This window comes from Onychostoma macrolepis, chromosome 03, assembly GCF_012432095.1.
Source record: "Onychostoma macrolepis isolate SWU-2019 chromosome 03, ASM1243209v1, whole genome shotgun sequence".
NCBI lineage: Eukaryota > Metazoa > Chordata > Actinopteri > Cypriniformes > Cyprinidae > Onychostoma > Onychostoma macrolepis.
The window spans coordinates 46,437,230-46,460,655 of record NC_081157.1 but is presented as its reverse complement, the minus strand read 5'-3'; the positions used below and the strand labels follow the sequence as shown (position 1 = coordinate 46,460,655).

At 37.8% G+C, this 23,426-nt stretch overlaps 2 protein-coding genes across 2 annotated transcripts; one reads left to right on the top strand and one right to left on the bottom strand.

Moving 5' to 3' along the window:
• The first annotated feature begins 8,311 nt into the window (after positions 1-8,311).
• si:ch211-106h11.3 (CCN family member 1) lies at positions 8,312-13,679 on the top strand. Its single transcript, XM_058770604.1, has 3 exons — positions 8,312-8,950; positions 10,137-10,315; positions 11,602-13,679. Exons 1-3 carry the CDS (start codon positions 8,584-8,586, stop codon positions 11,905-11,907), a joined length of 852 nt encoding a protein of 283 aa, XP_058626587.1. The 5' UTR covers positions 8,312-8,583; the 3' UTR covers positions 11,908-13,679.
• Positions 13,680-14,279: 600 nt separating this feature from the next.
• On the bottom strand, positions 14,280-22,305 carry ddx39ab (DEAD (Asp-Glu-Ala-Asp) box polypeptide 39Ab). The gene is made up of 10 exons (XM_058770603.1): positions 22,152-22,305; positions 20,522-20,730; positions 19,871-19,998; positions 18,693-18,969; positions 18,500-18,618; positions 16,644-16,775; positions 16,271-16,380; positions 15,137-15,281; positions 14,912-15,059; positions 14,280-14,499 (listed from the first exon to the last, which is right to left on the bottom strand). Exons 2-10 carry the CDS (start codon positions 20,727-20,729, stop codon positions 14,483-14,485), a joined length of 1,284 nt encoding a protein of 427 aa, XP_058626586.1. The 5' UTR covers position 20,730; positions 22,152-22,305; the 3' UTR covers positions 14,280-14,482.
• Positions 22,306-23,426: the final 1,121 nt, after the last annotated feature.

The window sequence follows — 23,426 nt, the reverse complement described above, 5'->3', positions numbered from 1 at the left end:
TGTAGCTTCTTCATCTCTGAGAAACTGATGAAGCTTCTCAAACTGCTGTTTAATCTGACGCTCTGTGTGCTCAGTTTGAGACTGAAATCAAACCGCATTCACTTCAATCAACTCAATCGACAAGTATCAACACTTCACATCATTAATACCTGAGATAAAAAGTATTTCCAAACCTCATTATTGTACTCCTCAACAAACTAAACCTGCTGGGCCTTAACAATTCCCTCTGTAATTGGATTCTGGACTTTCTAACCGGAAGACCTCAGTCAGTCCGTGTCGGCCACAACACCTCGAGCACTACCACACTGAACACAGGTGCCCCACAAGGCTGTGTGCTCAGCCCGCTGCTCTTCACGCTGCTGACCCACGACTGCACTGCCAAGTCCAGCTCCAACCACATCATCAAGTTTGCTGACGACACAACAGTGGTAGGTCTCATCAGCAACAACGATGAAACGCACTACAGAGAGGAAGTGGCACAGCTGGCTGAATGGTGTGGCACTAAAAACCTGTCCCTCAATGTGAGTAAGACAAAGGAGGTTGTGATGGACTTCAGAAGAAACTCCGGTGATCACCCCCCACTGACCATCGACAGCTCGACTGTGGAGAGAGTCAGCAGCACTAAATTCCTGGGGGTGCACATCACAGAGGATCTCACCTGGACCACCAACACCATGTCACTCTCCAAGAAGGCACAACAGTGCCTACACTTTCTCCGCCGGCTGAAAAGAGCAAGTCTCCCTCCACCCATCCTCACCACTTTCTACAGGGGCACCATTGAGAGTGTGCTGACCAGCTGCATCACTGTCTGGTACGGGAACTGTACCGCAGCAGACCGCAAGACCCTCCAACGGACAGTGAACACAGCTGCAAGGATCATCGGTGCCCCTCTCCCTCCATCCTGGATATTTTCCTCACACGATGCTCCAGCAAAGCAAAAGTATCGTGAAGGACTCCACACACCTCCCACAGTCTCTTCCAGCTCCTACCATCAGGAAGATGGTACCGAGCATCAGAGCCCGCTCTGCCAGACTGCTCAACAGCTTTTTCCCCAGGCTGTGAGAGCCCTGAACTCAAATCACCCGCCCTCTCTGAAACCCCATACAAACCCCTACCTCCTGAAACATGGACCATCTGAAACTTATGGAACTTTTTTTGTTCAATTGAAGTGTGCTACACACAGGTATCTATCAGTAGGATAGTTGTGTATAGGTTTATATTGTTTTACTTCATTGCTGTATGCCTGTATTTATGTAGCACCGTGGTCCTGTGAGGCACGACATTTTGTTCCACTGTATGCCCCCGCATGTAGCGGAATGACAATAAAGCTCAACTTGACTTGACTTGACTTGACTTGTTGTTTTTGGCCAACAAGTAACCCCACCAAGATCTGTTTTCAGATAGAAAAAGAAAAGAAAAGAAAAAAAGTCACACAAATTATTATTTTTTTTTTTTCAAAAAACGTTTTGAAGTACCACATGGAGGTGTAATTTAAAATGTCACTCAAGTTGCAAATAAACCAACTTGCAAATAAAATTGCAAATAAACCAAAACTACAAAATCCTCAAAATATGGATTCTTTGTTTTTCCATGGGATTCATGAATGGATTTACTCAACATAGATCCAAAAGAAGTTTAATTTTTGTCATTTACTAAATAAAATCAGTTGAATCCATTATCAAATTATAATGTATAATTGTACAACTGTAATGAAAATGACTCTTGATTCTGTTTCCTCACCTCAATGTGTTGAACTGTTTCCTCAAACTCTTCTTTAGTACATTAATTTTCTTGTAGATTCATATGTAAGTAATAGAGTGTTGCTTCGAGCTCATCCTGGAATTATAGAAAATAAAAACACATAAAAAAAACAGCTGTTTACTGATATGATGGTGCTGTGAAAAACTTTATTTTTATTTAGTCATTTATTTTCTTATTTCTTATTTCTTTCTTTTCTTTTCTTTTTTTGCCACATCCCAGTCTCAAACTAAATTGATTTGAAATTAAAACCAAACATAAAACAAAGGCAACCTTGGGGAAGACAAAATATAGTTCTTAAATGATTGGAAGCAAAAAAGTTCCAACTGAGCCTGCATGAAAACGTATTTGTCCCCATAGTTACTGATTCCCCAAATCTGTTGAAACTACGTTAATAATGGAATAGACTCAACCAGTACCGATTATTGCATTTTATGGTCAGATCTACTAAACAGGGCAAATTTGCATGAGATACTCCCAAATCCACTGATGGGAGTGGAAAGTTCTGCGGTTGATTTAGGCTACTGACAATTTCCATGGTCATTTCCATAAGGACCAATCATGGCCGTAGCCAGGCTTTGAAAATTTGTGAGGTCTGGGGGGGATACGACAACTGGTATACAATATAATTGTATACCACTGTACTATATACTATAATAACAAATAAATACAAATACAACTCATTATATACACTATAAACACAGACATGTAGATATTTGTGAAATATGTTTTCTCTGGTTTGGAGGGATGATCATTTTTAAATCATACCCTATTTATTGCATCAGAATTTGTTAATACTGTACTATAGTTAGGGGTGGATAATTTTATCAGTTGTTTATTATTAATGCGGCAACAATATATTACTGTTATAGTTTTTATTAAAAAACATTTCTATATAGCTGATAACTTTGTCTAGTGCTCTTATGAATGTTTATAACATGATTTCTGACAATTTTAACCATTATACTGAATGACATAGCATAGACTTCTTCATGGCTAGTGTTTGCGTATTTCATTTCATTTCATTACATTATGTAACCTACTTGTTCTACAGATCTGTGTACTGGTGTTAAATACTGTTTTTGACAGCGTTGATAACGTTTCTGACAGATAATATCATGACATTTTTGCGTTTCCCTTACCGAATGTGGTATCCTGTCAGCAATAACCTGTCCATGGGCTTTTTTGATTACTGTTAGTTTGAGTGCAGTGATGCAGTGTTGCCAGATATTTCTATTAAAAACAAAAAATAACTAAAAATAAACCAAAATTATTTCACATCTTTTGCGAATAAAATAAGATTAAGATATCGCTGACCGTAAACTACAACTTCCTACTTTATTAACTTTCTAAAGTGTCAAATTAAGTGGAAAAGACAAGTCATTGGGGAAGTTGTGGCCTAATGGTTAGAGAGTCGGACTTGTAACCTAAAGGTTGTGAGGTTGTGAGTTTGAGTCTCAGGTCCGGCAGGAATTAGGTGGGGGGAGTGAATGTACAGCGCTCTCTCCACCCTTAATACCACAACTGAGGTGCCCTTGAGTAAGGCACCAAACCCCCAACTGCTCCCCGGGCGCCACAGCATAAATGATACTTGGCCACGTCACTTTCACAAATTTTATTTTTGAACATGAAACATTTACCGAGATCAATTCACTAAAACATTTTTTTTATTGGTCTTATGAAGTATTCTAATTTGTTGAGATAGTGAATTAGTGTTTTTTTGTTAAATGTGAGCCAAAATCATCACAATTAAAAGAACCAAAGACATAAACTAATTCAGTCTGTGTGCATTGAATTTATTTAATACACGAGTTTCACAATTTGAGTTGAATTACTGAAATAAATGAACTTTTCCACGACATTCTAATTTATTGAGATGCACCTGTAGTTCGTCTTTGTGATGATGCCATATACAGTTTTGGGTGTTTAATTTTTAATTTTATGAAAGCTTCAAGTGCAGTTAATTATTTGTACGTGCATACAGACGACGGCGGTGTTGAAGCTCTTTTATTTGCTGTCAAACGGTTGACCGCTGCCGTGTGTGTATCCTGTCGCAAAATGCAGCGAAAAGTCCTACACGCCGGTAATAGTTTGATTAAGGTGTGTCGTGTCTGTACTGCACTTCAATAATGCGACGAAAATAGGAATACTCCACATGTCTTAATTCGATTTCTGTTTACTTCGATTATGAATTTAGCCAGATTAAGCCATATCAATTGAAAAAGGTGATGGTAGCACAACATTTTAAAGAATATTCACATTCTATTTATGAGTTTTTCTACTTTGGTATTGAACAAGTTCATTCAGCAGGTCAGGGAGGTGATATTGTTGTGAAACGTAAATCTAGGGAGACTTTCTGGATTTTTACTTTAGACACATTATTTCCCAGAGGTCTCAATCAGGAAATTGATTATGGTATGTTTTTCTTTCCCGTGTTTTTTCTTCTTCTTTAAACTTGTTTGGAAGCCACTCCCCTAATTGGCAGAGTGACACACCTGTTACTGATCACAAGAATGTTCAAAGCATTGTTTGGTACTGCTGTTCTTGATATCTGATGAAGGCCTTGATAATGGCCGACATGTCATTTTAATTAATAAAGTTTTCATCTCTTCAAGAGTGAGTGTTGCACCTTTTTCAATTGATATGGCTTTTTGATTTTTGGTTGCACCTCCTCTTTTGTTGGTAGAGCACCTCTTTTTAGTAACTTTTATTTAGCCGGATTAAGGTAATCAAAAATCTGTTTACGTGGTAAATTCTTAATCAGAGTATTGTCTTAATCGTGTTAAAATCGGAGTATTGATGTCCATGTAAATGTACTGAAGTAAAAATACCAGAACTCATTTATTACTTAAGCAGAAGTATAATGTCAATAACTAGTCTAAGAGTGGGGGGGGGGAAAAATTAAATGAAAAGACTAATTTAGCAGCAGAACAAGATAATAATGATGGTGAATCAGTGAAGCATGTGAAGAGGAGGTTTGTTTTCAGCCAAAAAAGGTAGGCTAGTCACTAGCAGAATACACATGTGAATACAAAAAAAGGCCATACGGACAAATGTAATGTTTGGAGAAATGCACGAGTCTCACACATACAGAGAAACAGCATAACATAAATGGATTTGATCATGATGAGGGACCATATGAAGCAGACTAAACCAAGTCAGTGAGAAGGACTGAAATCCTCAAGGTACCGCTGATTTTAAATCTAGAAATGATTGTAATGTCATTTCTGAGAGATCTGGATGCTTTGCCTGACAGAAATGACGTGAAAAATCACGATGCAAACTAGTGACATATTCAGGGCACAAAGATGTCGCCATAGGGTCAGCAATGCCTCAAACGCCATCATGTTCACCTTGGATTAAATAAAGATCATTTACATGTAATAAAAGAGAACGCCAGAGAAGACATTCAGAGAGAATTTGAGGAACAACTTCATTCACTTTTCATTCCCTTTTTTGTGTGTGTGTGTCATGCATGTGACAATGCAAAAGAGTGCAACGGTCAAACATCTGACTACTGTGGATTTAGAAAAACAATGTAAAAGAAGTGGAACCGAAAAACGACTTCTGTATAATTGCACGAATGTTAGCACTGCTAAAAACCAATCAGAGCACATTGTGCTTTTTGGAAGAAGAAGCTTCATAGAAGCTGCAAGTGTCAAACAGAGATTATCTTATTATTGAGAGATGCGTGGGTCTGTAGTTGCCACAGGAATAAGCGGAACGGCTAACGAGGCATCTCAGCATTATCCCAGATATTGCACACATAGGCTACATCTACAAAATGTCTGTTAAAGATCACTTGATCTGGAAAGCCTCTGCTGTGTACAGTTTTACATGCATTCTAAATCATAAACATCTTAAAGACATCTAATAGCCTAGACGTCTATTTGACATCCTAAGGGAAACGTCCTGTAGACGTATTGCAGATGAGCAATCACTCTAAAAAAATCCGTCTTGCAGATGTAAATGCAGACATCAAATAGTGATGTACATGCGGTATCAGGGATGGCAGTGATGTCGGGGGCCTGCGTTCACAGTTTTACCACAGTCAGTTACAGTCAATTAAGTTAAACTGTAAAAAAAAAAAAAAAAAACACTAAATAAAAAATATAATATCGTGCCATGTGCTGAATATTCTTCTGCTAAATTTGTGGGGGCGAATTTGTAAAGCGAAATAAAACTGACCGAAAATTGCCTGTTGAATATTATAATATATATATATGGAAGGTGAATTAGTATGATTTAATTATAAAAATATGTATGATGAAAATGTGTAATTTGAATTTAAATATTCCCATCTTAAATTTGAATTCATTTTCATTACCATAGTGCTGTCAAATGATTAATCACAATTAATCGCATCCAAAATAAAAGTTTGTTTACATAATGTGTGTATACTGTGTGTATTTATTATGTGCATATATATATATATATATATATATATATATATATATATATATATATATATATATATATATAAATTCAAACATGCATGTATATAATTAAGAAAAATGTTATTTTTAAACATTAAATATATTTATATATAATATAAGAATATAAATATATATATATATATATATATACATGTGAATGTTTTTAAAATATATACACGTGAATGTTTTTAAAATATATACTGTATGTGTGTGTATTTATATATACATAATAAATATACGCAGTACACATACATATATTATGTAAACAAAAACTTTTATTTTTGATGCGATTAATCACGATTAATCATTTGATAGCACTACCATAAATATAACAATATATTCTAATGCAAATTATTTTAAATGTGTAAGTTTTGTTTGGCTACGACAAACTAAAGGCTACTGGAAATGTACAAAAAATGAACAAAACCTTTGATGTCCCACCCAAACTTCCTGTTTCAATAGGATATATTGTCAAAAAACTAATGAAAACACTCTATTCTAATTTTATTTTCAAAAATGATTATATTTATTGAAATATACTTATTATAATAATATACTTATTGAAAGGTTTGGATTAAAGTAATTTCCAAACCTTCCAACAATGATCATAAATAATAAATTGAATGACAAGCTGGTGAATAATGTAATTCTAACTTAGGTTACACAGAGGACTGATGTAGGCTTCAGGGTTTATCTTTATTAAGACATGCACATTCATACAGAGGATGTTTTGTGCACTGGGCTAGTTTCTATATTAAGTCAGTTATTTGAGTTGGACTAAAGGGGGGTTTTAGGGGGCGTCTCACACACCCAAAGACTATCTGACACTCAACGACATTGTAAACAAGTCAAAATTCCACTCTGCCCTAAACATAGAGCCTCTCTCATAAAAGCAAAGGATAGAGTGTCAATCTCTGTTTAACCCCTTACTGTCACGCTGTGCAGGTCATCTTCTGGATAATAATTCAATGCAAATTATTCAAAAGACGTCAAAATTAATGGGAGTTTATCTAAAGAATGTTTAGATATTTTTACTGGAAAACAACACAAAATATGAGACCTTAGCTAACAAATATATGTTTCAAGAGCGATTTGCTAATGTTACTGATAGGTTATGAAAATGTTATTTCTGAACGTTCTCTGAACATTCAAAATATAGTTGTTTTTTTTTTTTTCATCTTTTAAATACAACTGTCAAAATTAGTGTGTTAACGCAGGCGATGAATTTTTTTCAGTTTAACAGCATTCAAAATAGTTAGCGCGGTTAATATGGGGCAGGGCTAGGGTTAGCCACACTCACAACTGCTGCTTCCATCTCTTTTATTGTCAAGAATTGCATTTATTTAGATGCAGAACGTCTTTATAACCACATCACATAGAAGACTTTTATAATGCGCACTCCACAGGGTCGAGTCAAACGAGTGCAGAAACGGTACAGTTGATGAGGAACTGCAGTCAGATGAGATGCTGTCAGGCCATATGTCGGTAAAAATTAATCTCCCTGTCCTGTCAGCCGTTATACTGTGCTCGTAGTGCGTGCTTTTCAATTGCACACACAAATACGGCGGCAAGTGCTGTAGAATCATTTCATATTAAAGCACAAATTAATCTACGAGCATGCGTGTCAGATCCCACGTCACGTTCAGCAGCGGCAGCTCTTAAAGTAATAGCAGCCACATAACCTAATAACCAGCTGCTGTAATGTCTGTTCATCAAAGATCAAAAGAAAAAAAACAGGAAATCAATAACTTTTGGATTCATCTATATTTAATTTAGAATTTAGTGTTTGATAACTTTATTCAATTTCTGCATATTTCCTGCTTGCTGAGGGCACAGGTAAATATGACATTTATTATAATGGCTTTATGTGAAGATTGTTTTGATGTGACGTCTAATAAATGTTAAAATTGATAGCTCTCAATTATAACGTAATGTTGAATGGCTAGTCAGTGGTTAAATATTAGGGGAAACAATTTCCTAGAGACATCAGTAGTATAAAAAGATGGCATTAAATAAATATTAAAAATATACTGTCTTTATGATGTTTGTACATTAATTTGAAGACTGAGTTTGAAATTATTGATATTAGTTTTTATTTTTTTTTTTTTATAAATCGATTGACTTTTTCGGCTAAAGTTTTGAACGAATGTTCTATTAACATTACTGGAAGAACCTTGAAGAACGTTCTAAGAACATTCGCTGCTAACTTGGACAACATTTTTTTTTTTTTTTACACAGAAAAAAATACTCTATAATTACTAAAACTTTAACTAAAATTAAATTTTTGATCTAATTTTAACATCAGTTCCCTTCGATTAAGTCCTGCTCCTGTCTCTCCTTTGTCTTTTCAGCCAAACTGGAAGGCCGCTCTTGTGAATACAACGGCCGCATGTATCAGAATGGAGAAAACTTCCGCGCGGGCTGCAAACACCAGTGCACCTGTATCGACGGGGCAGTGGGCTGCGTGCCCCTTTGCCCCACCGATATTCCTCTGGCGTCACCATCCTGTCCCGCACCTCGACTGGTCAAAATCCCCGGCCAGTGCTGCCTCAGCGTAGACTGTCACGGCGAGTCCTCCGTCCTCCCGCCAGTGTTCAGACGGCCGCAGCCGCCTCCATATCTGTTCCCTCACCTGCACACCTACAAGAAACACAGACCAAAGCCGTACCCCTACAAGTCCAAAAACTCCCTGAGCAACGAACTTATAGAGGTGGAGAAAAAGTGGGACAAACCACGCAGTCGAAAGCATTTGCCAGGTGAGGGCACTGTTCTGTGTGTCCCCACAAAGTTTCTTAACTAAGACTAGACTTGCATGCCAAAAGCCGCTCCAAAGCAGCATAAAACAGTGTAGACTAACTTGTAAATGCATGCTTATTTAAGAGGCCATTCTTTTAAGGAAAGACACCACATGCAAAATCAGTGTTTGTTTTTCTTTAACTTGTCAATTTTTAGATTTTGGGCTATTTTGCTTCCATAAAATGTCTTCTTTCAGACTAGTGGAAAGAAAACCTCTATATTCTGAAGGTTTTTGCTTTGTTTTTGAGGGGTTTGTTCATACATCATTAATACTGATTTACACAACATTTTATTCCATAAACAGTGAAAGTATTTTCTGATTATCAATTTTCTGGTAATCAAAAACCCCCTCTAATTTGTCAATAAAATGAAACAAGAATTTTGAACCTGGCGTTATCCAGTGTTCAGATTTATCTGTGCATATTTAAGTAGTAGTACTGCCTCACTGGCTCATTTATACACACATTTTCAGAAAACATTCAAATTGTTTTAAAGAACTGTCATTAATCAACTAGGGAAGTGTGATTATATCTATTAGTGACATCTTTCCCATATTTACCTGTGGAGTCTTGCCTTAACTTCTTAGAACTTGACATGGCGTCAAACGTGGAGTTCATTGCAATACTTCAAGTTAAACTAAATGAAAATGAGATTTAAGAAGCCTAAACATTAAATAGGCTTAATATGCTTTAGATTTTATTTCAAGTAAAAGAAAAAAAGTGTGTTTTTCATAGTTTTAGTTTAAGTTAAGTATAATAACCTTGGCTCAGGCTGTGATCGCTACCATCAATGACGTCTGTTTAGCATGTTTACATAAATCAACAATTAAAAATAGTGCAGCAGAGTGCAAGAATGTGTCCTGTGTGAACGCCCCCTTTGGCTGCTTTTGGGTTTCGGTTCAATTAACAATCAGTCCCAATGTGAGCTGTGGCAGTTCCTCCTGCATGCGCTTCTGTGTGGGTGCCTGTGTTTAGGTGCCCGCTGCTTCTTTTCCACGAGATCCTTGTGAACCAGCCCCACACACGGTGCCTCTGTCAGGCAGCTGTTTCCCTGCACGCCGTAATCACTTTCTCTGTGCGTCAGTGTTCCCTGTTGGCTGAATGGTGCCTGTGTACTAACTTACCCCATCTCTCTCACTCTTCCTAGCATGGAAGCAAGCCGGACGGCAATGTGTTGTGCAGACGACAAGCTGGACGCCTTGTTCACGCAGCTGCGGGATGGGTGTTTCATCTCGGGTCACCAATGAGAACGCGCAGTGCAAGCTGCTGAAGGAAACCAGACTCTGCAACATTCGTCCCTGTAGTTCTGTGGCTGTGCCAATAAAGGTAATCATACCAGAGATTATCTGCAGAATTACCACAAGGTCTGCTGAAAAGACCGGTTTATGTTTGCTTAAATACCTTGAGAAATCTTCCTTGCTTCACCAAAAAGACCAGCTTCTAAACTACATGTTTATGTTGGTGCACCAGCACCAAACTGGTACTAACCAATACGAAAACATTCATTAAATTAAATCCAGAAATCTAAACCATACAATCATCATTTTGGCCTTTGGCTCTTTTAGTCACGTTTCACTATGGAAATGTTGATCTTGCAGTGTTTTCCAATGTGCAAGCAACATGTCGATTTTTGACATTATTTAAAGCATTGCTTATTTTTGAATATTATTAGGTATCAGGTATGTTTCTGAATGTGGAAGTAGCTTGAACAGCAGCAGCAGTATACTTTAGCGGTAAACATGTTAACATGCATGATGTAACGTAAAATTGTATTTAAATTGTGACATTTTCACTGCAGATAGTGCTGTTCGTCCTCAGTATTCTTATCTTGTACTCCTAGTACAAATGTCTAACATTCTTAATTAAACATATGTTTACTGGAAGTGCAAAATGATGTAAGAATTTTTGTTGTCTCAGAAAATTATCAAAATTAAGTGAGTTTATGATTAAAACAAGAACACATAATTGCCAGCATGAAATATCTGTCAATGCAGTAAGACTAAATACATTCATATTAAAGAAACAAATGCAGTGTTGCATCTCTAGTTAATTTATCCTGTTTTTGATTTTTAGAAATTTTACATTTGTTTTATTTATCTAAAAAAAAAAGAAAAAGGAAAATCAAGACATCAATTTCTGTGGTGCTTCAAGTGATGTTTCATTGTGACTCTGCATTGTCTTAGGGTCGGTTTACACGACAACAATGTACTAAAAACAGAAGACAATGTTATCAAAATGATCCCCATTTATGTGTTTCTGAAAACGACTAAAAACGCTGTATTATGCATGCCAGGCCAGTAGTTGGCGATACGACTTTGTAAAGAAACACGACTGATGGAACACATAATGTGTATGACAAATTTCGCAAATTTGTGGTTTTGATGTTTACGATAAGGATATCATTTTCAAATACTTGCACTTTGAAACCCGTTTTCAAAATTTCGCATTCTCTGGCCACCAAAACACTGCTGTCATTAAAATGAATGGCAAAAAGTTTCCCATTCTTAGTTGAAAACGGTGTCGAATAAACGGCCCCTCAGCCCACTTAAGTTATCACAGCACACTTGTTTTCTGTTGCAGAACGTAACCTGCCTTTTGTTTTTGTTTAACAGAAGGGGAGGAAGTGCTCTCGTACCCAGAAGTCTCCAGAGCCTCTGCGTCTGCGCTACGCTGGCTGCCGCAGCACACGCCTATATCGGCCCAACTACTGCGGGACATGTCTGGATGGGCGATGCTGCTCGCCCCGCCGCACACGGACGGCCCCCGTGCTGTTCGCCTGCCCTGACGGAGAGCACTTCGAGAGGGCCGTCATGTTTGTGCAGTCCTGTAAATGCAACGACGAATGTGGCCACCTGAACGATGCGGCGCTCCCGCCCCAACGTTGGCTGTATGGCGACATGCACAAGTTTGTTGATTAACATCTTGTTTGTCCAAAGACCCGCCCCCGTGTCTTTCCCCATCCAATAGAGTAGCGTTTCAAAGTGTAACTCTGAGTAGACGCTAGGCCGAGACCTTATTATAATGCAAATCCATGTGGAAAAAGGCAATTTTGGGTTTCCAATCCCTTGTGCCGAGAGCCTTAGAGTAGATGTGCTTACCGCGAGGATCCAGGATGGGATGAATCCCAGTTGTGAATATATACCATGGATTTTCTGATTGACTGGTCCTTACCACGAACAGTGATGCATTCTGAGGCACCTGCACAATCTAAATAAGACTTTAAACAGGTTTAAAGGAAAAAATTGCCTCAGCGGGATGCTGATTAGATGCTTAAATGTGGTGGGACCGACTCTCAGCTTCACAAGGGCTGGTCTTTACTTCTTCTGTAGTGATTGCTTTGCCTTGACGTTCAAAGAACAGCTGGCAAATATGAGGGAAACTCATCAGGAAGCCGGTTTAAGCTACCCAAGGTTTGACTCAGCTGCTTGTGGACTCGACGCTGAGATTGATGGTTTTGTGAGCCCATGACTCCGTCAACTCACCGAGGGATATTTGCCAAGTGCCGCAGCTCCCTGGCGTCAAAATGTCGGCTCCTCTGCTCCCGGCTAATTACAATCCTCTTCTTTGGGGGCAGAAAGAAACCCAGTAACCCTTTGGTTTGCAATAAAAATATGTTTAAAACACCAGCATCTGATGTAAACATGTAATTTGAAAGTAATGGGTGGGACTGTTCCTTCAAATGCTGGTCTGTAATCTACCATGTGATGGCAGAGCCTCGTGCAAACGGCACTGGTGTCTATGTGTTTTATAATGCAGCAGTCTCTATTTCTGCCTGGCATCGGTGCATGAACTGACGGAGGTGATGTCGCACCATCTGCCCCGAAGAATGAGCTTGAACAGGCTTTGAGACAAAAAAAATAAATACAATTTTGAAAGGGAGAAACCATGTTGTCACTGTAATTGTTATTTTTAGTTGCATTTCGTTTGAATTCCCAATCTCAAATGAGTAAAATGGCATTTCTACATTTTAGATACATGTTCTTTATAAAAGCTTTTTTTTTTTTTTGTACATTCTGGAAAGGTGTTGACTGAATAAACTGCCAATTACATGCTGCATGCAAACTTGATGGAAAATCAACAGCTTTCTGTTGTTTCGTGCTAATTAACTATCATAATCTGACACTAATCAAAATCATTTGTTATTAGAAGTTACCTCTGTCTGCGCGTGACGGTTGAACCAACGCGATTCAAACGACGGAGGCGCGAATTTACGGTTCGGGAAACTGTCGCAAATACCTAGTTAGTTTTAAATTTTAAATTTAATTTCGTTATGCATGGTACCTTGGTAATTAAGCACAGGAAATTGCGTACCCCCGAGGGGTTTTCTTCCCGTCTGGCGCGAAAAGAGCGGCGATCTTCTGGTCCTTAATGTGCGTCTGTGGGATTTTCACCTGTTTCTCGGATTACCAATCAAGAATTATTGCAATCAGTCTGTTTTAATCATAGCTGAGGTTTGTATGCTTTTTATTAAAATTTGTACAGCCTTGTAAACAAAGTCTCGAGTGGAATATATCAGGAAGTTACATTGAGCAGCCAACATGGTTAAATGCTTCATAAATACACCATTGAAAATATTTACTTGGATTCTGGTCTGAAATGGTATTGTATTATAAGTTCCTCATTTGTTTTAAATCTTAGCACAGAGGACAACCACTCACCATTCATCAAATAAACTGGCTTGTAAAAATGACTCACTGCAGGTGTGTGATTTTTATTTTTTAAATATATTATACTAAGGTGTAGTGGTTTACAGCTGTAACCATTTTAACAGCTTAGTCAAACTCGGTGTTTGAGTGCAATAAAACCTAATGCTTAGATATTATCAACCAAGTAACATTTTGAACAGAACTTTTGCACAATTACAAAGCTACCATTTCATGTGAAAATTAGTTTCTAAAAAAAATTGGTCACCATAATATAGCACACACACACACATGTAATTAATGGAAAACTACATTCACAGATGAATTCTGGAATGGTCCCGTCAGTTACCGGCTGGACATTCATTTGATGAACTACAAAGAGGACTTTGTTTGGAAATAAGAAAAGCCCATTTCTTTTTTTCTTTTCATAAAAAGGCTGGTTTTTATTTTGAGTTGACATTTCAGTAATTTGCAACCACACAAGTCTCAACCTCAAACAATGGAGGTTACGACACTGGCCTGCAAGTTTAACAGAACTATATCTGGAAAGATTTCAGAGTAAACCATTACATTAAAAGCATTTGGAAACTACAAACCACTTTCATACAGTGACAATTCTCAGAGGACAAACACAGCCAGTCAAGGTGTAGTATATAAAAAGTTTTAATTTCATTAAAACCCAAAACACAACATGATTTTAGGACAAAATCGTAAAACAGACAACTCGCCCGGTCCTCCGAGAGAAGCAGTAAAAACAATTGTGGGTTTGAGGTAAAAAGGAGGCTTTAAAAACGGAGGTTCTGTGCCCTGCCGTGATCCAACAGCTGCGATTCTGGAAACACCAAGACCTTCATCTGGACTGTTCAACTGCACAGAGAAAGAGACAAACGTCATTCCAAACACCACAAACGCTATTCTTTCACCCAGTCACTGAGGGTTTAAAACATTTGGCAAGAAGCCAATGGAAAACAAACCAAACTTTTTAAACTGGGAAGGACGATACACCAGCACAGTGAATATAGCTATTGGGGATAGTAGTTAAGTTTGGGGGTCTAGTTTAACTTTGCAACTTATACGTCCAACCCACTGAGAGAGCAAACGCTAATAACCTCAAAATATCTAGCCTCACTTCAACAACCACATCAGCATCCACCACCATTACTGTTATTAATTCACCACACTCATCAGGTTACATTAAATTTGGAAGCAGATTATCAGAGTTTATTTCTTCATGCTCAAAACCCTTAACGGGTATAATAAGACGAGACCCAAGACTCACTGTAAGTGGAAATGTCAATCTCCTCCGGTAACTCAGCCACGTTGACCTCGAATCGGTCCTGCACATCGTTCAGGATCTTTGCGTCGGTCTCATCTGACACAAATGTGACAGCCAAACCCTTGGTGCCGAAGCGACCCGCACGAGCCACCTGAGAACGGGGACGAGACCGTGAGACGTGCCACTTCAGAGATATGAAACTCTTGTGGCAACTACATGGATACGTACCCTGTGGAGATACGTGTCAGAGTCCTCTGGCATGTCGTAGTTGAAGACGATGTTGACCCTCTCAATATCCATTCCTCGCCCAAAAAGGTTTGTGGCCACTAGGATCCTCCTCTGAAAGTCTTTAAACTGCTGATACCGAGACAACCTGCGAGCAGAGATGAGACTCAGTTATGTGCATTAAATATCCAATGACTAAATGGCGCATCTTAAGAACAACATTCAAGAGCTCCAAAGTGAGATTAAGGAGATGAACATCGCAACAAGTTGTTAACTACAGTGAAGAGCTAATCACAAATGCATGAGGAAGTACAGAAATTGTTGCTGGAAAGGAAAGAGACTCATGGGAAAACAATTCTATATTCTTAACGAGTTAGCAATAACTACAGTCAAAAAGAATTAAACGGGCATCCAATTTAATGCATTTTGTGCCTTTAAGGATTGTAACTTTAAATCTGGGTTTCCCTGAACTGACTAAGAAAGAGGAAAAAAAAAAAAAAAGTCCATTGAGCTATAAAGAGGCTGTATTTATTTGTTGGCTGAAACTCTAAATTTGAACTCCAGCCATGGACACGTGATCATCTGGGGTTAAAACATTTATATAAGCGAACAGGTATTTACTACAGTAATGTTTTATAGATGTTACTTAACATGTACAGTATTTTTTAAAATCATGTTTAAATGTGAAATCTAAGACTTCAATATACACCATGTTGATGTAACTTGTCAATGTCAGAGGTTTTAAAATAATTTTTCAAAAGAGTGCACTTGCATGTCATGAGCCCATTAACGTAACCAAAATAGTATTTAAAAAAAAAAAGCTCAAAGGGGGTCATCTAACAAAAATAAACACTTGGCAATCCTTGCTTTCTTTTAATAACACCAGGGAATCAAGGGCATATGCTAAGACTAGTGCTAATGTCGTTTGACTATTAGTTAGTTTTGTAGACTTCCATTGTTTTTAAATCAGGCTAATTATATTCTCCTACCCCTAAATAAACCTGTGCAAAACACTAGACTTCTACATTTATGATTTGTATTTTTTGGGATTTATTTCTTTAACAAGCAATGTCCTCAGTCAACAGTGATGATATTTCATTACATAACAGGACATTCAGCCTAAACAAGTACACACACCTCTCTTCCTGTGCCATTCCTCTGTGGATGGCGATGGCGGGGAAGTTCTGCTCCACCAGTAACTGTGAAAGCGCCACACAACGCTGAACAGACTTCACAAATATCACCACCTGCAGGACAACAGCAGAATTACCCACAGGAACATGAATCATGCATTTGAGCTTAAGTATTTCTGACCAACTATATTCTACAGGGAACATAAGTGTAGAGAAAGAAAAAAAAAAAAAAAGCACAGATTTGGAAAATCATGCACTGACAAACCACAATGAAATTGGAGTCAACAGGGTCAGGTTTGATCTACAAAATATTTGCTTATGTTCCTCATTTGCAAGTGGCTTTGGAAACTCAAATGAGCGTTAAGTGCTAAACTCACCTGGTTGAACTCCAGCACGTCGAGCAGGTCAAAGAGCTTGCGGTTCTTCTCGCTGTCCTTCAGTTTGCAGTAGTACTGCTGCAGACCGTGAAGAGTCAGCTTCGTCTCATCGTCCACAAACACCTCCATCGGCTGAAGACAGACAGCAAACATCAGACAGGATGCTCTATATGCATTAAAGCAAAGGTCATTGCACACTTCAGTCTAAAACAAAAAAATAAAACTACGACTTCACGTTGTGTCAATCGCGTTTACACACCGCCTCCAAAACTTTTGTCCGTCATAAAAATTCAGATCACGTTCCATTTTCTGCATTTTTCACATCTGTAGCAAGCATTTTGAGAGGCGTTTCAACAATTGAGAGCCACTGTACAAGCGAACGCCTAAATCCAGAATGCCGTTTGACAAGTTGATCCACTTCGTCTCGCAGCACAAAGCACTGTAAAGATCCTTGCACACAGAGTTCACAGAAATTGGTGGTCTTTAATAGGTGGCTACAGTTTCACTAGCAAAGCATGAAACTAAGCCACTGACATCCTGAAGTAAACTTTGAATCGCTCGTGATAATCCCGCTGCTCCTTAATAAGGAGGGGGAACTCTTTCCTCTCCATCTCAGGATTGGATGGACCCAATATTTCCTCTTATCTTTTTAAGCAGCGAGGAAAACAATCATCCTCATTGCTTGAAGAATTTTCCTCAGTGGATTAATACTCAGACTCACTGTGCAAGGTTTCAGTGCGTGATGAAGTTTTAGAAATGACAAATATGAAGATGCATAAGAAAGTCTGGGACTCCGTGTGCAAGGACCTTAAGTCTCAAGAAATCATCAGTACTAATATAGTTGGGTAATAAAGTTACAATTTCAGCCTGACAATTTTACTTCTAAAGGCCCAATTGGCTTAATACGGGTCTGATAACTTCCATAAAACACACTGTACCCAAAGACTTTAAATAAAACATATAATTATTTTTTTAAACTGCCATGTTTTCACCACACTGTTTTGAGCATACTAAAATAAGTGTTAGAATCTAACTCTTAACAAATACCAAGATCGGCAGTCAGGTTTGTTCGGATGCACAAAGAGGAGAAACCTTTCGGGTACCCGGGAGGCAGTGATTAAAGACAAGACTCAAGTGTCCCATTTATCCAAAGCTCCGCATTTATTAAGCCATCAGGGAGTATATATACGAAACGAGAAGTTACACCATTGGATGATCACAAGATCATATCAGACACAGACATCTAAATCATCTAAATATGGAACTGTGTCCGTTTAGCAATCAGGACAAAGTTTAGGACAAATGCAAGCTCAGCACACATCAGCGCATCTTCTGGGCAAAAGGGCACAGAGTGTTTCTGCTAAAATCTAACAATAAGAAATAGGAAATTAATAATATAACTGATATACTATTAATTTGCTAATATTTGGAATGGTTTTCAGTTATATTTGCTTTTCACTTTAGTGGAATTGTTGCATGTTTGTTATTCAGTTTTAGTTAATTACTTAAACCAAGAAGAAAAGTGTTTTGCTTACTTTAACATTGAACAAATGTGCTGCTCATTAATAGGTTATGCATTAACAACTAACAGGGCTTTTTTATACTGACCAAGTCAATGAAGATGAGAAATAATGCATTTGAATTTTAAACTTTAAATCATAATATTTTTTATATTAAATAACTTACTTCATAAAATTCATCTAGCTTCCCTAGGTTCCCTAATCAAACACACCTGATCCAGCTAATCAAGCTCTGCAGGATCACTAGAAACTTCCAAGCAGGTGTGATTTGGAGCTGGGTGGAGCCCTCCAGGAACGGAGTTTGAGACCTGATTTAAAGAAACAAGCGTTACTCACATCCTGCATGAACTTGCGGCAGACGGGCCGAATCTCTTTGCTGAGGGTGGCGCTGAACATCATGCACTGCTTCTCATGAGGGGTCAGTCTGAAGATGTCCTGAACGTCACGTCTCATATCTAACAGCAAAACATCATTTTAATCATAGACCCAGCTCACCACAGCTCTGAGCAGACTTTTGTCAAACACTCACCCAGCTGCTCCAGCATCTTGTCACACTCGTCCAGAACAAAGTGCTTGACGTTCTTCAGGTTCAGGGTTTTGTTTCGGACCAGAGCGAGGATTCGTCCCGGCGTGCCGACCACGATGTGAGGGCAGCTCTTCTTCAGGACATCCTCGTCCTTCTTGATGGACATGCCGCCGAAGAACACTGCCACCTTCACGGTGGGCATGTACTTGGAGAAACGCTCGTACTCCTTACTGATCTGAAAGGCCAGCTCACGCGTGTGACACATGACCAGCACAGACACCTGAATCACAGGAAAACACAGGCAACTTCATCTTCTACAAGCTTAAGGTTCTCATGTTACAGATAAAACGGTTATTAGGGCCACAGATCGTTAAACCACAAGTACCTAAATTATGCTAGAGTTACCAGATTTCACATCCTTTGTGTTAAAATATCTTCTTCCTCCTAAGATTTAAGGTTAATATTTGAATAATTTTCATGTAACCTGACATTAACCAACAGAGAACCATGAAGAAAAAAAATTAAGTTTTAGTAGGTGTAATAAAATGATCTTCTGCAAGTTTTATTTTAAAAGACTTCTAAACCAATTTATTAATTTTTAATTGTGTTATGACTGTCAATAACATTAAACCCACATTGATGGTTCTGTTTCAGGTCACAACATGCAGATAAATAAAACTTAATGTTGGTTTTACTGATTGTGTTGTTAATTTGAAATACCATAATGCTACATTTAAAATCACTAAATTGTTAAGTTGGTTCATTTAGGCTATACAACAACAAAACATGCACAAATAAAACTTAATCTTCAAGAAGTTTTTTGATCCTGGTTAAAAAATAAAAGTTTTAATATTAGAGTAATTTAACACCATTCATTCACTTTTTAAACGCCATGCCAGCATCAAGGCTATTTTCATGGCGAACATTTTAAAATAATTCATTTTAATTTAACATTTCTACAATGAAATAGTCACCGGTTCACAGCTATCTGACAGCAATTAATGGTCACAAGTTCAGTAGAACATATAAACAAACATATACACATAAATTAAGTGAATGAATTACTAGCTTCTCTCATCACCCCACAAACTCCAGTTTGGGAAACTGAGTTTAGTAATTCCAAACTAATACCACACAACAGTTCTAATGGTTTCATCACAAACCAAAACGGATACACTAACCTGTCCGTCCACCGGCTCGATCTGCTGTAGGGTAGCGAGCACAAACACGGCTGTCTTTCCCATACCAGACTTGGCCTGACACAGGATATCCATGCCAAGAATAGCCTGCGGGATGCACTCGTGCTGCACTATAAAACACACAGGAAGTTTACTTAAGATGCTAATGAACATAAATACACGTGACCCTGGACCACAAAACCAGTCATAAGTGTCAATTTTTCAAATTTCGTGATTTCTACATCTGAAGAAAAAGCTGAATAAATGAGCTTTCCATTGATGTATGGTTTGTTAGGATAATATTTGGCCGAGATGCAACAATCTGGAATCTGAGGGTGCAAAAAAAAAAAAAAAAAAAAAAAGATTCTAAACACTGAGAAAAATCACCTTTAAAGTTGTCTAAATGTTCTTAGCCATGTATATTACTGATCAAATTAAGTCTTGATATTTACGGTACGAAATTCACTAAATACATTCATGGAACATGATCTTAACTTAATATCCTAATATTTTTGGCATAAAAGAAAAATGCATAATTTTGACCCATACAATGTATTTTTGGCTTTTGCTAAAAATATACCCTAGCAACTTAAGACTGGTCCAGGGTCACACATACATACACATTAGGAGAACCAGCCTCTCAGAGTCTCTTACCTTCAGACGGATGCTCAAAACCACAGTCCACGATGGCCCTCAGCAGCTCCGGCTTGAGCAGAAAGTCTCTGAAGCCAGAGCTGTGGATGGACACGTACGAGCCCTTCACCTCCTTCTTGCCCACTGGAACAGCACTCTCCGGGGCTCCTTGAGGCTCATCGTCCTCTTCATAATCCAGCAGCTCGTTGTCAACATCATTCTCAGCCATTCTGGAGAGAAAAGGAGTGAGCAATTAAAAAAAATAAATAAAAATCACACCTTCAGACGACTCGCACATACATGGCTCAATGGCAGGACCACCATTAAGAAAGTGGACCAAGCCTGGAGAAGGTTAGTTTAAGTCTACATCTACGGCATGAAATTAAATATACAAGAGTGAAACCATGTAAACAAACCCAGAAACCAGTCTGCGCACAGACACACTTTTGAAAGTCACAAATGTACAATAATCTGCCATTTTACGAGAAGTACTTTGGTGCTACCAATGAACAATGCTATCATACTTTATACTGAATGAACATACATGCAAATTGATAATTAAGTAGTTCTCAAAGTCTTAAATATATACACAAGCATATATTAAAAAAAAAAAAGACACTGATTGCTACAATTTTTACAGATTTACCTCTGCATCCTAACTCAATCTACTATAAAATGTGCATTTCTAAGATAAAAATAAAAACCAAAAAACAGGCAACCCAACCCGGTTTCTTGATTTGAAACTATCACTCATCAGAACATGCAGAAACTATTAAGAAATAAAAAATTTTATTTAGATATTAAGAAATTAAAGGTCTGGTTTCTACAACTTTCACTATTGAGCAAAAATCTGGCTTTAAACTTGAAAGAAATAAAGATTTGACACGCATCGTGATAATTTTCGATATCGACTGATATGGAAAAAATCATCGTGATCATTTTTTGGGCCATATCGCCCAGCCCTAATTTAATATGATTTCTATACATATAAAACCACTTTCGTAAAATGTATTTTGATGTAGACATTTAAAAAGTTTCTTTGACCCAAGTAAAAATGCAAAAAGCCAAAGCAGTCCAAAAGAAACATGGTAATACCACGGTACCTTTTGTTACTAGGCAGCGCGTTCAGTGAAACAGGTTTCTATGGGCCTCAACCACCAACATCCAAAAGAGGCTCTCAAATCAACATCTAATAATTTTTCCTAAGCAATCAAGCGAATTTCTATGCTGCAGAGAAACGGGATCACGACACACGACACTGTGTCGATCAGCAACACAGAAATTGGTTTAATTGTAGAAGCCATGTAACAAATGCGTAGCGGACAATGGGCCGGCGTTTAGCGACTGCTACACATGACGGAAAAAAGCCAAAACATTTTTTTAACTAAAACCCCACGCGGGCTTATGTTTCACGCGGTTTACCGCCCCCGACAACGAGATATCGTTTTAAAAATATACATATAACTTCAGAAAATAAACGCGCTCACACGCGCTTCAGTTAGCACGCACCGCTAACGCGCTCAATGACACAACGCTTCGATCACACATGAAACCTCCCTGTTGAATAAACCCACAACGTTATATACATTTAAAAAAAAATACGTTACGAAGAAATATATCCATTTGTAAACGATAACTAAATTTTAGTTACCTTTAGGTGACGGTGCGTAAGGAAAATGAACACACGAACGCAGCTGTTGACTCAAATCGCACGCGCCCAATAGTGACTGGGCCGCAGTTTATACTACCGCCCGGAAATCCAGCCTACTGAATAACGCGCGCTCTCATTGGCAGAACGTACGCGGTCGTTGGCTTAACGCACGCTCCTATTGGCTTGCGAACGTGTCAATTTAAATGTAGCCGTATCGTGATTGGATGTTGTTACTGGCACTTGGGGGCGTTGAAGTCGCGCTCGCGTTGGGCGCAATTGAGCTTGGCGGGACTTTTGTAAGTGATACTGACAGAAACGTTTAATTATATTTTATTATAATTTAGGATCGAATATAACTGATTTAAAACATTTAACACAGTGTAATATTATGATTGATATGTTGCTTCATATTAAGGAACCTATTCAAATCAAATACTATGGCGGTAAAATATCATAAATAAAACACAATGACTTCAGTAGTGCCATAATAGATCTACCATTGTAATTACATACTTAAAAGAGTTCTGTGTAAATATGTTTTGATTCAAAACATATTTACACCGAACTCTTTTTGATGGTGACTACCTTTATCAGTTTTCTAATGTGTTTAAGTAGGCTATTTTAGTATGCGAACAAAATAATCCTGTATGTGACTGGAGAGATGTTTAATGTCCGCATAGAATTAGAGTATATGTTATTGGTATCTGATTAGTGTATATTCATGCTTCCCGATATTATTGTTCTGTTAAACAAACATTGTAAAGTTTTATTTCCACTTTCTGCTTAGTTATTACATTAAGAAAAAGTACTGAGTGTGATTAAGTAAACACTAATTTATACGAAATGACAAAATGGACTTCATTGTGCTTAAGGAGAGAGAAAAAAAAAACATGTTATTTTTTTATTTTAACCTCTTAACTGTCACCGTCCACCCTGTGGGACGCCTACGTTTACTTCACTATTTTACAATTAAATCCTAATCTAATCATGACAAACTATATATCGTTGGAAAGGTCTAAGACTCCTAAATAGGTATTTTACCACTTTTTTTGTAAAAAAAATTATGTAGGAAAAGTAATAGATTAATTTATGACAAGAGTGCACCTGAAAAATCTACATCATAACAGGAGTTCTGACCTTTGTCACAGAAAGTCTTCTTAGTTGCCTTTTTCTCTATCACGCTTTAGAAATCATAAGAAATTATGTATCAGTTGAAAACTTAAAATCTCAAAATTCATCCTTTGAAACCCATTTTAAAATCAGACATTGCATTAC

What these genes read in the sequence shown, in the direction of transcription:
- si:ch211-106h11.3 (XM_058770604.1), top strand. Translation starts at nt 8,584, where the DNA reads ATGTATCAGAATGGAGAAAACTTCCGCGCGGGCTGCAAACACCAGTGC. An exon ending in CAGTCGAAAGCATTTGCCAG is followed by an intron (nt 8,951 to 10,136) that starts GTGAGGGCACTG and finishes CACTCTTCCTAG; the next exon opens with CATGGAAGCAAGCCGGACGG. An exon ending in CTGTGGCTGTGCCAATAAAG is followed by an intron (nt 10,316 to 11,601) that starts GTAATCATACCA and finishes TTTGTTTAACAG; the next exon opens with AAGGGGAGGAAGTGCTCTCG.
- ddx39ab (XM_058770603.1), bottom strand. Translation starts at nt 20,729, where the DNA reads ATGGCTGAGAATGATGTTGACAACGAGCTGCTGGATTATGAAGAGGAC. An exon ending in GCCGCAAGTTCATGCAGGAT is followed by an intron (nt 16,776 to 18,499) that starts GTGAGTAACGCT and finishes GTCTGTCTTCAG; the next exon opens with CCGATGGAGGTGTTTGTGGA. An exon ending in GGAATGGCACAGGAAGAGAG is followed by an intron (nt 15,282 to 16,270) that starts GTGTGTGTACTT and finishes CTCTGCTCGCAG; the next exon opens with GTTGTCTCGGTATCAGCAGT.